Source organism: Melozone crissalis, unplaced genomic scaffold (genome assembly GCF_028551555.1).
Source record: "Melozone crissalis strain CALT ecotype California unplaced genomic scaffold, PUWL_Pcris_2 ptg000007l_1, whole genome shotgun sequence".
In the NCBI taxonomy this organism is placed as follows: domain Eukaryota; kingdom Metazoa; phylum Chordata; class Aves; order Passeriformes; family Passerellidae; genus Melozone; species Melozone crissalis.
In genome coordinates, this window is record NW_026535785.1 from 12,488,913 (window position 1) to 12,506,130 (window position 17,218).

General features: G+C 38.8%; 1 protein-coding gene across 3 annotated transcripts in view; it reads right to left on the reverse strand.

Moving 5' to 3' along the window:
• Positions 1 to 1,172: 1,172 nt before the first annotated feature.
• Positions 1,173 to 17,218, reverse strand: part of ADCY7 (adenylate cyclase 7) — a 59,104-nt gene continuing 43,058 nt past the window's right edge. For all 3 annotated transcript variants that reach the window (XM_054296256.1, XM_054296254.1, XM_054296255.1), the window contains 17 exons: positions 16,528 to 16,713; positions 15,259 to 15,302; positions 14,590 to 14,670; positions 13,596 to 13,668; positions 12,697 to 12,794; positions 11,973 to 12,057; positions 10,243 to 10,380; positions 9,046 to 9,108; positions 8,324 to 8,362; positions 6,882 to 7,039; positions 5,695 to 5,776; positions 4,981 to 5,136; positions 4,176 to 4,322; positions 3,629 to 3,736; positions 2,761 to 2,875; positions 2,116 to 2,240; positions 1,173 to 1,998 (listed from right to left, as the gene is read on the reverse strand). In XM_054296256.1, the coding sequence (XP_054152231.1) occupies positions 1,852 to 1,998; positions 2,116 to 2,240; positions 2,761 to 2,875; positions 3,629 to 3,736; positions 4,176 to 4,322; positions 4,981 to 5,136; positions 5,695 to 5,776; positions 6,882 to 7,039; positions 8,324 to 8,362; positions 9,046 to 9,108; positions 10,243 to 10,380; positions 11,973 to 12,057; positions 12,697 to 12,794; positions 13,596 to 13,668; positions 14,590 to 14,670; positions 15,259 to 15,302; positions 16,528 to 16,713 (1,845 nt within the window). In that variant the 3' untranslated portion in view covers positions 1,173 to 1,851. The remainder of the gene's footprint in view (positions 1,999 to 2,115; positions 2,241 to 2,760; positions 2,876 to 3,628; positions 3,737 to 4,175; positions 4,323 to 4,980; positions 5,137 to 5,694; positions 5,777 to 6,881; positions 7,040 to 8,323; positions 8,363 to 9,045; positions 9,109 to 10,242; positions 10,381 to 11,972; positions 12,058 to 12,696; positions 12,795 to 13,595; positions 13,669 to 14,589; positions 14,671 to 15,258; positions 15,303 to 16,527; positions 16,714 to 17,218) is intronic.

Sequence of the window (17,218 nt, forward strand, 5' to 3'; positions counted from 1 at the left end):
TACAAGAGTAGTAAAAGCTGTTTGAAGGTTTATTCAGCTACAACACTGACTTGCACTAACACAACAGTGAGTATGTCACTTCTTTCTTCAGCAGAGCCCATGCCTGAACTCACAACCTCAAATTCAGGTTTTCTTACATGCTGTTTTCTGTTGGAGACCTACTACACACATAGATTTGATCTACAAAACTGACAAAGACGACACATATGATTTTTAATCCACAGCTGGACAATATTTAGGTTTGTTCCTGTCTTGAAATATAGTCCCTTCCTCTTCTAAAGAAATAACACAGTAATTAGAAAGCAGCAGTGAAGCACAGGACTGCTGAAACACTTGTGCAGGATGGGTTGGTGCTAAACCCAGAAGCATTAGGAAGTGCTGTTTGTAGAGGAGTAAGGCTCAACCAGGCAGGTGTTGTACTCCCCAGTCACTGTGCTGTCCAGCCCTAACCTGGTGTATGGGGAAAGGGGGAGCCCATCCTTGGTAAGGGACATAGCAGGGCACAAGGTGTCAGCCTTACAAACTCCTGTCATCTCCATCAACAGCAAACAGATTTGGAGATTGCAGTAAGTAAAAAATGCCAATGTAGAAATTAGCAAAGGACACTAACAGCTTAAAAACCTTACAAACTAAACTAATTTACACAATGATCTTATGAATGCTCTACTCATACTTCCAGTACTGGGGCTCTGCTGAAACATTTCATTATGAACACATTTTTTCCATACATCCTTTTGTAACCTTCAAAACCAGTTTATGAAAAAAACTGCACTGCCTTTGAAAGGCGTAGAAACCAGCCAGTGGCTGGTCAAATCATAGAAATAAGAACAGGAAAAAAAGCAAACCCCACCACAGATACAGTTCTGTTTATACAGTATCTGCTACTGTTTCTAATACTATTTTAGTAATTCTGTTCTTCAGCTTCCCAGCAATTCAGAACAGTTGTTTTTTTTCTTCTCTAAGTGCCCTCAAGAACACAGCATAGAATCAGAATTCCTGCTGGAATCAGCAACAGCAGCTGCTGTCAGAGCCTGATCCCTGTGCTCCTCACCATCAGCTGTACTTTTTGAAATTTAAAGTAAAAAATTAAAGATTTACCATGACAGAACAAAATGTACATACAGACACTAATTACAGAGAAATACAAAGGAGAACATGTGATATAATGTAAACACACTCAACTAGATTAAAGTTATTTCTGATCAGCTCTTGGTCATGAAAACATTTGCATAACACAAGGTACTGCAGTGAAGGAGGCAGGGTGGTGAAGTGACCCCACACTGAGCAATTCAGGTTTTTTCCCAAAAGCTCAGCACAGTTATCATGTGACACTTGAGCTTCCTTGCATTCCTCTTCCCATTACTCAGCTGTCTTGTGCTGTGCAGTGTGTTCAGCATTAAAAGTAGGACAGCAGTGCCCTCAGTATCAGCACACACATCAGGACAAACACAATACTGGAAGCAGGTGTGTGTCAAGCAGGCAATGGAATGTTTTAACACGGGAATGAGTTCTACAGTGCATCCACACTGGTTGCCACCGGAGCTGTTAACACTCCCAGTGCAGGTAAGGAAAGCAACTAACTGAAAATGCCTCATGGCAATTCCAGGTAAATCCTCAAAATTACTTCAGGAAAGTGTAGTCTTTTTCAGACTGATGGTTGTGTATCTTCTAGGAACTTCTCAGAATTCTTCTTTATTAAAAAAAAAAAATTCTCTCATCTTGAGATGTAGAAGAGATAGGAACAGTATATACATGTTTTTAGAATAAAGTCCTTCGCATAAGGAGGGAAATTCTACGTCTTCACAGAAGGGAGGCAGATCTAAGTCTATTTTGATTAACTTCATTGTAGCCTCAGTTCAGTCCCATGCCTTGGAATTTGGCTGTCTCAGTGCAAACAAAGTAAGTCCTCAGTTCTCCCTTGCCTTTGACATTAATGAGTCCCCTACATTCACATGAGTATCCCAGCTCCTGTAGTATTTTGCTTGTTTCTTCGGTGACCTTTGTGTGAAAAGAATTAGAAACTCTTGTGAAATTCTTCTGATTATTCACATTAAAGCAAAATTCCACAACCAATTAGAACTAATGCCTTGGACATTGCAAGGCTCATAGTTTTACCTGGATCTTGCCAAGCTCCCCTGTGGTCTCCATTCTGCTCGCAACATTAACAGTGTTGCCCCAAATGTCATACTGAGGCTTCCGGGCACCAATCACACCAGCAATCACAGGGCCATGGTTGATCCCTGCAGAAACACAGGCAGGTGTCATTACTGAGGTAGAAATGGATGTGATTGTGTTAGCTGTAGCTTCAGGGGAAAAAACATCCCAAAGCTTAACTCTGCAACACTGAGTTGCAACACTGCAAACTCTGATTTCTAGCAATCAGTATTAGTGCTGTTCTATGTAAGTATTCATACTGAGGCTCAGGAAATGTGAAGTGACTCACTCATTGCAAAATAGGAAGTCTAGGGCACAAAGCAAAATTCTTGCTCTTCTACTTTTAATATACAGAAATGAGCATTGTAATGACAATGCTGTCTTTAGTCAACAGTCACTAACTCCATTTCCTCCAAAGTCACCCAGCTGCACTCTTCCTGCTGCTCCCTCCAGTGATAAGAAAAAGCCCATCCATGGAGGAGCTTGGCCTGTCTGAACAGCTGACCAGACAATATTGCCTTTGGCTATTCAGCACTTGGACCTACCTCATCCTGCCCTTTCTCACCTGCCTGAGCTGTGGAGTCACACCCCACAAACAGAACTCACCCACACGGAGGCGGAAGTTGTTGAAGGAATGTCGGTTGATGCCATCCAGTTTGCTCATCAGGGCAATCCCATACTCCACCATAATCCCAATGTGAGCGTGCTGCCTTTCCCTATCCTGTGCAAGTCATGACACAGATTAATTAGAACCAAATTACAACATGAAAGGCTGTGTCAGGCTGCTACTCCAAAGCAGTACTAGAGTGACTGGAGTGTTTATAAGGATGAGATCACTCATCCTTGTCAATGCAGAATTTTAAAAACTCCATTAAATACAGTTGGGATGCTTATGAGGCAACAAGCCTGAGATGATTAAATTTTCTAACAAATTATTCTCTGTCCTTTAGGGTTTCACCTTTAATTTTACATATTTTGGGTATATTATTATATGCATCTTAATGTCATACACAAACCTGCTATACTGAAAATGAGCCAGAGAAATTGGTATTAATTCTTCTGGGTAACAGACCTAATGTGGCACTTGGGGATTCTCTTTCTGTGCCAGTTCTCAGGTATCACAAAAAGCTACTGTCCAGCTCTGAGATGGCCTTTTCTTTGGCTCCCACACTTTGACTCCCTTATTATTAGAGCCCTTCTCTTATGCATCTAGGAATGTTAAACTACTGGAATCAAAGATGAAAGATGTAAAAGGTATGCTGGGATTACAGACTGAAAACCTTAATTCAGAAATAAAATAGAACTAGGAGATAAATAGTGAACTCAACAGGAGACAATATAATTTTGTCACCTTTTTCCACATTTCACAAAGTCACTGGTCATGATTTACTTTTGCATAGCATGTTACATTTTGTTACTTTGAACACACCTTTGCACCCACAGAATTCTGAAGGCAGATTCAGAGCCAACATACCTGGTTGTTCTCCTGGCCTGGTGTAACACTGAGACCAGCTGCTGCCATGTAAGTACTTCCAATTGTTTTTATTTTTTCAACACCACTAAATTTAGGTTTTAACAAGAGCTGTTTGAATGGAAAGAAAACAAACACTTGAGACTTTAATACCTCATTTCACTGTAGTATTTAACCACAAATCTTATACTGTCCACCATAAGCATTAAACATCTCTAGCAATACTATCACTCACATGAAGATTAGATAAAATACTGAGGATTAGTTTCACAGTTTTGCTCTACCCACTCACAGGAGAAATGAAAGCACTGAAGTACTGAAATAAAGTCCCTAAAGTCAGGACTCTCAAACCATACTTCTAATAGATTAGATGATGTACTTGAAAATCCCAACCAGATGAGAAAATATCTTTCAAGGTTGCAAGGCTGAAGTCAGAATATTAGTACAGCATAAAAATGGTTTTTCCCCCTCTAATGCTCACAGATCTAGTGAAACATTCATTTTGCACTAAATATGTAATCCAGTGCTTTTATGACAGAAGCTTAATTACCTCATCAAAATCAGCAATGATTTCATTTAACAGCCTCAAGCATTCCAAGCCTTCTTTGTTGACATCACATTCAGTGTAAAACACCTTAAAATCTGGTACTGATGCAAACATGACACAGACACAGTCGTAGGATTGATGGTACCAGTCCTAAAGGAAAGCAATAAACCCACAGATTGTCAGCAGCCACATTCCCCCACAGGTGCTCACACTCAGGATAATTGTTTGTAACCAGTAATCAAATGACAGCTTTTTTATGAAGTCAACCACATCTCTTATTATATCAGAAACATTAACAAAGTGGATTTGCCTAAGGAAAACCTGAGATTCCTTAAAGATACCTTAAACATTTTCATCTACTTGGACACTGTCACTCTTCTGAGACACAGCATTGTTCTCTCTGATGACATGCTGGCAGAATGATATTTCTTAAAAAAAAAATCATTATCAATGAACTTTTCTCTGGGAGACACTATATGCTCCTCAACTCATATCTCTAAAAACTATAGCCTATCCTCTCTGGTAAAGTACAGTCTTTGGAAAGCAGTAAATCTCATTTAAATATTTGCCAAACTTAAACTGTGTCCTGAAGCTGAACTACTAATTCTGAGAACAGATTTCAGGGACTGACACTAGAAGCTTTCATTTTTTTGAGGCCATCTGGTTCTTGGGTTTACAAAGGTCTCAGAATACAAACAAGAGGCAAAGATTGCAGAAGTTTACAGTCTGTGTTCTTTTTCACATCATGGGTACTATATAACACAGAAACCCAATTTGCTGTCCTTCACATAGGGGAGGCTCAACACACCTCATTTCGTTTTTCTCCAATGAAATATGCAGCAACATGTGCTGGAAGAACATTTTCCAGCAAAAGCCTGTTAACATTCTCCATAGTTTCAAATTGTTCATGTTCCTTTTTAAACTTATTCTTCCACAGACAATCCAGTCGACAGTAATAGTCAATCTGCAAAGAGATCAAATATGACAAATTAAATCCATAAAATAGCACACTGAAAAATACAAGGCAATTTTCTGAAGAAGTGTAGTAGCAATAGTTTATTGAAGGCCTTTTGAGTCTATATAGTTATGAAAAATGTGCTTTGAGAGCAAAGGTCAGAAAAATATGAAGCAGCCACTAAGACCAAATGTCATTTGATACCATCAGGTGTATTTACCAAAATGACACTTTAGTAATATAATTATTTTTATCTTGAATTGCTATGTTGATTTAGAATGAATACTGGTATATAAATACAGATAGATCAAAACTGAAAGAACCAGGAAGTTCTCACAACTGTGATGCAAACACGGTTGAAAACTAGAAAAATGTTCCCATCCTTTCACAGAAAAAATTCTTTCATTACCAAAACCTAATTATATGTGTGTTATCTGCAAGAATATTAAAAAATATAAAAATATATACTAATTTAATGTACAATTTCAAGGAACAACACTTTTGCATTTTATTTAAATCAACTTGCTGCAAGTAAAGGAACTACAGGATTGCATTTTAAATACATACCTGTTTTGCAAGTAAAACTAGGGTTATGTAAAACAGAACCAGATATAAATTAGTCATTATCCTTGGCTCTTTGATGAAAAACCTGAAAATAAGAAAGCAATACAAAGTCATCTGTATGCTTTGAGAAGGGAAGAGGGTGTCTGTCCAGACTGGCACCACAGGGTCACTGTCCATTTGTGCCACTGGCTGGCTGGGGACAGGTCCTGTCCCAACACCCAGAAAGGATTATCAGCCAGTCCAACACATGAAATGATGCATGGCACATCACAGCACACTGGGTGTTGAAACCTTGCTCCAGTAGCTGTTGTGAGATGCTCGAGTAATCAGGGCTTTATCTTAATGGAGCTATCTTAATTTCCACCAGACTGAGTTTCAGCTCCCACCCCACACCACCCTACAAAAACACAGCCAACAAAACCTTGAGGTAGTAAAAAACATTCTTATTTGTGGAAGGAACAACAATAACAAATTAAAAACCTGAACTCCTAAGACAAAGACAGTAGTTAAATTATATCTGTATCTGAATCACCACTCGTATTTCATAGTAAGATCAGTCTTACCACATATATTACTTTTTACAAATGCAAATTAAATTCTCATCATATGAATGATTAAGTTCACTCAAGCTTTTTTAAGGTGTGCTGACAGGTTACAGCCCCTGCAAAATAAAATTATTCTAATCTTCAACTATGAGACTATGCAGAGGAATCTCAGAAAGAGTTCAAAACTAACAGTAAAGCCTTTGCATGTGATTTCTCTTCAGTATTTTCAGTTTCTGCAATTAGATCAGGTAAATTACTGTTACTATTCAAAGTACCTGTAAGAGTTCACCAACCATGACTACCAAGCTTGAACCTCAGACTTTTAGCAAGGCTTTTCTTCACAACTTAAGATCAACCTTACTATGACATTAATATTCTACTCTCCAGTCCTTAATGTAATCCAAGGCTCCTAGGGATCTCGGAAGCCACATGACAGATTTTTTTTCAGAGAACATACACTTTGTTTAAAAAGTATATGTAAAAAAAGGTGGCATGGTCTAATAGAATTTCCATGTTGTTAACTTTACAGAAAGGTTTGCACTGTCTGGCTTACATGATTTTGATATTTCAATATTCCAGTAAGTGCACAAAAATCTAACACTTCCTTAAATGAAACATAAAAGGATGAGAAACTTTACAGTGCACCTGGTACTGTTGCCATAGTTGTCTTTGTGCTGAAGGGTATTGAAAATGATGAGGTAGACAGTCACAGCAATGGACAGGAGGAGAACTTTGAGTTCGAAGCTCATTTGAAGAAATACTGAGCAGGCAATGAACCCCAATATACAGCAGTAAGCATAATACTGTAAAAGAGGAATGTAAAGGTAAAGAGTCTTTGCATTATTCAGAACTTATGTCTAAGAAATGTTCAAACCACAAGAAATGCTCTGAGTTCATGGGCACTGCAATTAAAAGCAAAGATATTGCAATCACTTAAAGCTGTATTTTTAATGGCACTAAAAGGATGAACTTAATATTGATTTTAGTTTACTTTTATAATTTGTTATGGGTAAACAAAAATATTTAAACAAAAACCAATCAACATAAGTAAGCAATGCCACATAAAAACTGAAGTGTTGAGAATTTCTCTCCTGAATTTTATTAATTCAAATAATTATTTATTTAAAGTTTGAGAATAATCTAAAGTAGGTTCACAGTCCATAGAACCAGCAAGTCCAGCACTCTAACCCCGTTCTGACTGTGCTTTCCCATTGTAACCTAGAGCAGATGCCCCATCCCCAGCCCCACACCAGTAACACATGGAGACTGTGGCTGGTTATCCAGCCTGAGACTCAGCTCCTCAGAACAACTGTGATTGATGCTAAGAAGCATTTCCAAGCTGTGGCCACTGGCCCCATTATGGAATTGCTGAGCACTTTGCCAGGGGAATCCCAGCTCAGGCAGGGTGTCCAAGGTCAGCCTGAGCTGGCAGCACCGAACATGGTACCAAGAGTACCAAGAGTGTGGTGCAGACAGGACTGCTGCCTGCAGCCACGGGCACAGGTGTCGGGTGCTCAGCTGGCACACTTCAGGCTACAAGCAGCTCCAAAATTACCTCAGCTTCTGCTCCTCAATGCACAGTTTTCCCATCTGTAATAGCACAGGCCTACTACAGAACTGTGAGATTCTTGGCTAAATAATTAACATTTCTACTGAAGTGAATGAAACCAGAACAATTTATGAAGCAATTCCTAATCAGAGTCCATGTATCACACATTATACCAACTTTGTCATCCTAAGAGAGGTCTGTCAGCCACTTAAGCTCTTTCACTCTGCAAACACACTTTACTGGGACACTTGCAAGTACAGCTCTCATCTTTCAGACTCAAACATTATCATCACCCTGTTCTGCTGTTTTCTCCTTAAAGATTTAGACCTATTTCTCAGTTTGAAATTTCTAAAACCTGCAAAGCAATACTTTACTTAGCACAACAACAGCAGCTGAATTATCTTGATTTCATGAACAATTTTTATGCTGTCAGATATCTAAAAAAGTTTCCTTTTACACAGCAATAGAACCTGCCATTTGTCAGTAATGTACACCACATTCAAAGATCAGGCCTAAGTAAGATGTTTTCATTACTTACAGTTTCCTCTATGCAGGAATGAGTTGTGTTTTCAAAAGCCTGATGTACAAACATGCAAGAACAAAAAATCACCAGGTGAGTGAAATGTGCTTTTCATTTGTTTAACTTATCATTTGTCATAAGCACCTGAATGAAAGGCTCCTCACACACTTTGCTGCACATAATTCAAAAACACGTCCATCATCTAAAGGGGTGGCCAGGTGACAAAGGGGCATCCCAAATATTTGGATGAACTCAAAATAGAACACCACTTCAGCATTAGAGATAAAAAAAGTGAAACTTCCTGAAATAATACTTTTGTGTCACTAGTAAGTGCTGGATTTACTATTACAGAAATGCTGGAGAACACCTTTCAAATATGCTGAGAGACCAAATAAATCAAAACTTCAGTTTTATACATGAATACTCCAGACTTCTGAAAATCCCAAAAGGATGCACAAGAAAGCTACATACAAAAATACAAAATATCCCTTAAAACTGCCTTGTGCCATGAGCAAGTCTTCATGTTCAATAGTTAAAAAACCCCGAAACCCTATCTTTATAAATAAAAAGAAAAAATATAAAAATATTGCCATCCATCATGACATCACCCTACATGATGGGAGTTGGACTTGGATGATCTTTGTGGGTGCCTTCCAATTCAGGATGTTCTATGATTCTACACCCACCATCCAAGACTCATTCCATTTCAATCCCAGAAATTAAGATGGTATTTTACTCACACAGTTGGTAGCATTCAGGTCATTTGATCCAGTAAAGTTGGCAGGCTTGTTCTTTTCGGAAGTCTTGATTTATTGGAGGGGAAGAAAAAAAAACCCACAAAGCAAAACAAATCAATAAAACCAGCATACAAACTAATTAGCAGGTAATCACTGATTTTTTCCCTATATATTTTACAAAGAGTGTTGATCTGGTTGTCTTTTCACTGCTATTGAATAAATGTTGAAATACAATTGCATCCCATGTAGTTATGCTAAACATATATGCACACACAAGCTGCAAGAAGGTTAACATTTACTTATTTTCTAATTGGGGGTAAAGGTTTACATTATGGACATGTTAATTTAGCAGCTATCTGGCAGAAACATGTGGTTTTGTCTCACCCCCCGGTTTCACAGCTGCTGTTCCTGTTTTCTTTCAGTCTGTCTCTGGTGGTGTTCACATGACACCACTGTGAGTCAATTCAAGGACCTAAGCCAGCAAAAAACACCCTATGAAAGAAAATTGAGCATTTTCTGCAGTATTGCTTTCAGAAGGAACTCCCCATGGAATCAGAAGAATGGCAAGGCAAAAGAACACATGGGATCAGGACACCAGTTTTGGTAGTTAACTATCAGTTAAGTGGAACTGTTAACACACAGAGCTTGTTTTAATAAAAAACCCAGCACAGTTATTCAAATGTACATGCCCCGGGTGCAATATAATATTCAAACTAAATTTAAAAGACAGATGCCATTTCCACTTTACTCCAGCAGCACCTATCCCCAATGCCTTTGCTTTTAGAAGAGAGCCAAGCTATATTCTTCCCTCCCTCACCCACATTACTACCAGTGAGTGCAAATACCACAGTGAACTGCATAAAGCGCTGCCTGCCACTGCCAAACATTTCAAACCCCATTAAAACAGGAAACATCTTAGTGAGGAGGGTTACAATCAAGAGCTGTTATAAGTACTGTCTTGAAAACCAGAAATGTTTGTAGAATTGAAGTCTATCAAGTGTACTTCCAGTTCCACAAACTAGGAGCTTTTATTTTTAATGCTTCTATTTGACATCATGCACTATCCCTGTGCAAATCAACTCGTGTTGTAAGGCAGGCATTAGAAAAAGCAGCAAAATCTGGTACATGATGAAAAGAAAGCAGGAAGTTACTGAAACTGTGGATTTTACAATATGTTCATTAATTAATGTGATTACTTACCAAGTTAAAAATGGCTATAATCAGCAAGGCAGCTATAGTGATGACTGCTAGAGGCAGCCTAAGCAAAGGCATTGTTTCCACCTTTTCTGAGACAGCACACAGATGGCGCAGGGGAGGCCACTGGTCTGAGCAGCACTTCTGTAAACACAATTAATTAGTTTCAGTAACAGATAACACTTTGATACAGGGGAAGAAATATTTCTAAATATAAAGTTGACCTTTTTTCTGCAGGAAAGTGTCAAGAACCTTCACTGGAATTCTAATTTAAAATCTTCTCATTCTGAGTCAATGTCTAACACCTTTCCCTGGCTGAAAATAGAGACAATGCTTCCTTTCTTCAAAGGGGTTGGGTGCTAAAATTTTCTGAATTCGTGCTTTAAAAATACAGAATTATGATCTGTTTGAAAGTTATAGAGAAAAGTTAATAAAATGAAGTAAAAATGTTGTGGGTTTTTTTTCTTTCTGTAATAGAGCTATAATATTTGGAACTACATGTTCAGATTAATAAATTGAAACTAACTCTGGACAGTCCCCATTCTTGCCATCCTTATGTCCTCCAATTGTTGCTATAGAAAAAAAAAATCCAGTAAAGCACATAATTTTAATGACTGCAAGCATTATTCTGTTATTTGACTACATCAAAACACTCCCAAGCATAAAACTCAAGTCTCATGCAACTGCAGTCCTGGAATTTTCTATTTTGTCCATGTGTTTCTACACATGGAGAAAAAACACATGAATGCATATACACACACCTCTCTCTCCCTCTACAGACATATATGCAAAAATCCATGTTTATACATATACAAATACCATACATACATAAAATCCATAAATATGTCTAACCATACAATTAAATGAGTCATAAATCTTTGTCCCATGTCCTGAGTGTAATTTTCTCCTATTTTTTTCCTTCCCCTTTACACAGCTTGACCATGGCTCTGTAAGAGACTCTTTCCCTCCCTGGAGAGCTCCATCCCCTCACTGGGTGCTGCAGTGCAGTGCTGCTGCACGTCCCTGCTCTGGCACAGTGCAGCTTTGACGAGTGCAAGGAACATTCTAGAATCCCTTCTCTAAAATCCCTTCCCTCTCCCCCCACATTGCCCCCAGGCACTTCTTGAACTGAGAAGGCCTTTTTTTTCTTTTTTTTTTTCACTCTGTATCATTGAACTCTCTGTCACTGTGGGCTCTCTTTGTCACTATATATTTTTAAACAGTAATTGCATGTGTTTAATAATGCAAAGAAAAAGGAACTACAAGTGCAAAGTGTCCCAATTGATGTAATGGTGAATTTGGAATTCTAACAGCCATGAAATTGTTGCCAATAAATTATTCATATGTTTGCAATTTTCATTACACTTCATAAATTATTATGAAAACAGATCTTCTGTTCCAACTTATTTCAATACTGTTTCCAGAATAGAGAATAACACTATTTACAACCAAAATTACTATTAATGACAAACATAGAAATACATTTTATAAAACCAACCCCATGTCCTCCCTCCTACCCATCTATTCCTGCACTCAAATAATTCTGAATTACTGGTAGAATTTTCAGACATGAAAATCTGTTTCAGGCAATGGAATCTTCTGGTAACCTGAGGTTCAAGGCTCCTGTAACTCCTATTGAAATTACTAAAATTTCATCAGCCTAAAAGACAGACCAAGTTGCTGAAATATATCCATCCCCCTTTGAAAACAGGAAGTGTTTTTTAAAGTAAACTTACCAGACATTTCTCAGCAAAGCACACAAACAAAATAAGTGCAATGATGATGGCAACGACTCCAAAGGAAATTCCCAGTTCTGCAGTTCTAAACAGAAGAAGAGAGCACTAAAAAAACCAAGTTTAAATACAGTTTTTCTTCAAATAGCACTGAATAACAGTAACATCACACAGGTTACGGTTGCTCTGTTGCACAATCTCTGCTTTAAGAGCTTCTGCTCTGATGGCCTGAGCCACTGTCCAGTGCATAAACCACATGGAAACTGCACTGCAACAGCCATGATAAACAAAGGTGCCATACACTTCAGAATTACCCATCCTCTGGTTTCTTGGGCTGCAACTAGCAGCTCAAAGCTGCCTCCTTGTAACTCTACAGAAAAGAATCACTGAGCACAGTTCAAGCAGCGAAATCCCACTTTCCTACTGCTCAATGGCCTTACAGCCAACTGTTCTTATAAAATGATATTCCTTACTTAACTGACCTCCTCCCTGTGTGTACTAAGCAAACAAAATATTAAAGAAATATTTCTATTTTATTTTCATACTAATGTCTTGGCTCTTATGCCAACAACATGAATGCAATCCCTTACCATGGGGTAAATGAATGTATGTTTCTTAAATTTAACCCCTCAGGAACTCCAAAAAGTTCCAAAAAGAAACTCCACATGCATTTCACTTTAGCTGTTGGTTAATTTGAATTATAAATAATTAAAATACCAGCACTTACTTTGGCATGATAAGCATCTGGATCACAAATATACAGAGGAACACAAAACTGGCACACACAAAGTAACTCTTGAGTTTCAGAATAGGAATGGTGCGGTACTGAAACACAGAGAGAGCAAAGCATCAGGGCCCTTTCAGGGGTGTTTTTTCTTTATTTTATTACATTCTTGTGACGACACATATATACAAGTTTATACTGCATTATTAAAAATACACTAAAACAGAACAAAAGACCATCACCAAAGAAAACCCAATCACTTGAACATTGTTCAAGAAAAACAGCCCAGGCCAAAGGATAATTTCTACATTTCCAACCTAGAGGGAAATCCAGGCAGTATGTAAAACAGCTCTCCACAGATTCCCATGGTCAAAATCCTTATCAGGAAAGGACATACACAGAAGTAAACTAAAGTGTATGTACAGATCCACACCAGTAACTACATCCACAGCACAGTAAATTTAACAGCAGTTATTCAAACAGAAAAGCTACACTGCACCTAAAAAATAGCAGTATTATATCTACAATGAAACAGCCACAGCAAACAAAGTGTTTTCATTATGGATACAGAAATGTTTTTTTTTCTTTCCTTCTTTAAATCTCATTACTTTTGAGGGAAGTCATTTATTTAAAAAAATTATCAAACTCCCACTAACTCCCTTATGGCAAGAATTTGACCACAGATTAGAGACAATCTCATTTAAGCTCAGAATTTTCATTCTGAAGGAAGAACGACCAGTTCAAACACTCCTGAAATCTGCTTTCCATTAGTAACCAGAAACCTCTTAGGATGTGCAGTCACCTTCAGAATCCAGTTTCAGAATGAAACATTTCAAACATATTCTTATCCTGCTCTGAAGGGCAAACCAAAGACCAGAAAAGATTATTTTGTTCTTACCAACCTCTTTTTCAAGACCAGGTTCTGCAAAGATCAGTGAGAATCCACAGAAGTCATCTGACCTGCCACACCAGGGACTGCAGCCAGAGAGAGACAGGGGTGGGTCAGCAGGAGCACACAGGGCCAAGGAGAGGACACAGAATCATCCTGCACCTCAGACCCACGGCCACTCCCAACACACGTCTGATGCTTCTGCAAGGTCTTTATGTTTCATTGCAGAACAAAGCAGTAAAACCATGATGTTTTTACTCATCTGACAGGCAGAGCCACAACACTCACAGACAGCAACATCTGCCTAAGCTACATGAAAAATGTAGCTCCAAACCTTCCTTAAGGCTAAAGAATAGGAAAGTGTAACAGCAGATGTTAGAGAGGGCTCACAGCCTCCAGAAACTTGCCCTAAATAATATCAGACTCCAATTAGGAATATCTGAGGTACAGCCTTCCTAGAATGTAGATGGAATAAAGAGTTTTTCTTCTTCAATTCGGTGTTTGAAGAATTTGTTAGGAATGTAAATATTGTATTTTAAATTAAAACAAATAAAACCAAAAAAAAAAGAAAACCCAAACCACCACCAACACACTGCCTGTGTTTGTCTGCTTCTAAATGCAAATGCAGGGCCAAAGGAATTACCTGCCCCTGACAGACCATTTGCCTTCAGTGGACCAGACACTAAAGTAACTTTATTACCCCCAAAACTGTTTTGACTTTCTACATAGTTTTTTGTTCAGAACAGTGCCCCATCTCATGACACTTCTTGTTTTAATAAAGAAAACTTTGAACAGAAAGACTGATCACTGGCTTCTTGCTAAATAATGCAGTAACAGTTTCATATTCAAATTAAAAAATAAACCAAAAGCTAAATAAAAACAAAGAGAAAAAAAGGGCAAGACAAAAACCCTGATAACTTTATACATATACTTTATATCTAGGCTTAAATTGAAAATGTAGGTAAATCTCAAAGAAAAGATGAAGAATAAATGAAAGTACTGCATACGTAGTTGAGCTGAGGCCTTCAATGGTTGACATCATTTCATCATAAATATCTTCCTCTATCCTTCCCTTCTGAGATGAATTTCTGAGGATGAAAAGAAGTCTGTGTCACAAATGCTAGTCAGAAACAAGTAATGGCTACAGAGCACACTTACTCAGCACACAGTGGGGCAAGCCTCCAGGGAAAAGTTAAACCAAAGTGCTCCAAACTGATTAAAAAATACACCCAGGAGCACTTTACTAAGCATTTCTCTAGTTACCCAAATAATGCATTTTCAAGACAGCATTTTGACAAACTGAGGGAATGTTCCACAAGTGAAAACCATCTCCTCACTTAACTCAGTGTTGTGGGTACCATTGACAATTCTTATCACATTGTAATATTTTAATATAAATTTGCTGGCTGCAGCCCAGCAAGCAAAATGGAATCTGAATGACTGGACGGACAGTAAGACAAGAAGTTCCTTTTAGAGTCTGCTAACAATTACAGACATGAGCTGAGAAATCTTCCAAAGGCCAAAGCTTTAGCTTAACCTTTCTAAGGCAGGACTACCATACACACAGTGATTAATCAACCAAATGATGACATCCTTACAGCACACTGAACTGCAAGAGGAGCACAGGAGCACCAAAAAAAAAAAAAAAAGAGAAGAAAATAAGGTACTTGACAAACCTATCAGAAGTTCTCTGGCGCCCAGTAGAAGACAAAGGTATTTCCTAAATAAAATAGGAATTCAGAATAAGTTACACATTCTTTGAATAGCAAACAACTATGGAAAACAAACATCAAGAAACTACCAAAACCATTTTTATTCAGAAATAAAAGAAATGTTTCTAAAAACCAATCCTTTCCAGCAACGTTTTCTGCTTTAACAAGTGAGAAGTGAGTGGTTTCTGACAAAAAAGATCGTTAGATCATCCCTCTCATTTTTCTCTACACACCAAAATAATTAAGCAAGCACCAGCAGAAACAAGCAGACTGGGAACCACTTCAACACATCTGAATGGATGCTTAATTTAAAATTTACTACAGCTGTGGCTCCAGGACCACACCTGACCGCATGCACATCTCCTGCTTCCACCTTTCAGAAAGGGAAGGTGGAAGGAAAAATTAGTTTTCTTATATTTTAAAATCTTAAAAACCTTAAGAATTCTTGATTTTAAAAATTCTTTGCTGATAAAATTCAGTTGCAAGGAGACCATGTGGAGAGACCATTTATTTTCTATACATTTCAATTAAGTATTGAGTATGTCCATCTGTTTTTTTTATAAAAACCACATGGACAAGGCAGGATCTCAAGATGGGAAAAATAATAGGAAAAATAGATAATTTTACTTTGAGGATATGCTAGATTATAGTATGCTAGAGAGATTGGCAGTCTGAGAATGGTGAAGGTCTGACAGAAGGAGAAAGTCACAAAGTCTGCCTTTTCTGACTGAAACAATCCAAGGAAAAGGCAACACAGCAACAACAGCAAGGCACTTCTGAGGAGAGCAGCCAGTATTTTTCTGTACCTATTCACACTTCCCCTTACATGTTATTTCACTCAGTATCCCAAATCATGTATTTCCACATAAGCTATGAGTAATAGCTTTCCATATAATTTCTCAACAGGAGACTGAAGGGAGTTCATAAAATAGCATTTCTTAAGTTCTACTTTCTCATTGTTCATGTCCCCATGCTTTTCTCACTTTTCTTTGGCACAGAGGGGTTAGACACTGCCCTACAGCCCATTAGCTCAGGGCTGGGAAAGCACAATTCCAGAGTGGAAGCTGGCAGTGTGCAGCACTGCTGCCTGACTGCAGAGAGCGAGGGACAGACGCCCCTCAGCTGGGTGCACTGCACACCAAGGGTCAGAGCAGCCACACAGCCAGCACAGGCAGGTGTGGAGTGGCACTGGAGCAGTTTGCAGAGCAGTTTGCAGCAGCCTGGGTCCCTGACCTTCCTGCGGCGGCCCTGCGAGCCCGAGCAGTCGCTGCTGACGCTGTCGCGGTGGCTCAGGTGCGCGAAGGGCCGCGCCGCCCCCCAGGACTCCAGGTAGCGCGTCATCCGCACCGAGGCGCGCATCTTCAGCCCGTCGTTCACCCGCGCCTTGGGGACGTGGCTGTTTGAGAGGCACTGCTTGGACTGGCAGAAAGAAAACACATGGACAAAACAGAAATTCAGGCAAATTTCAAAATACCGAAGTTCTGCGTGTTGAGTCGTTTAAGACTCAAATCTCGCCATTTTGGAGGGCTCTGGACACATCAGCAACATGTCAGCCAACCTCAATTCCTTTATCCCATTTAATTAAGGTGAGCTAAAGCAAATCACAGCGCACACAAAATTAATTGCTTCAGCTGCCTTCACCAGACTTGGCTTGCAACACTGCAAAAAACTCTGGGTTTATGTACAGTGATGCAAGGACTCATAGCATCTTACAAACAGATACAGTTCCCTTGCAGTCAGCACTACAGCAGAGGAAAAAGGTGCCAAACTCCTGAGCTGCTGGGGTGTATCAAAACAGTGGTTAGAAGATCCCACAAATTACAGACTCCACATTAGATTATATCTGTGTCACAGCTGCTGAGTCAGGCAGTACAGAGAGTGTGTACAGCAATACCCTTGCAGAACTACAGAATAAACCAAGACA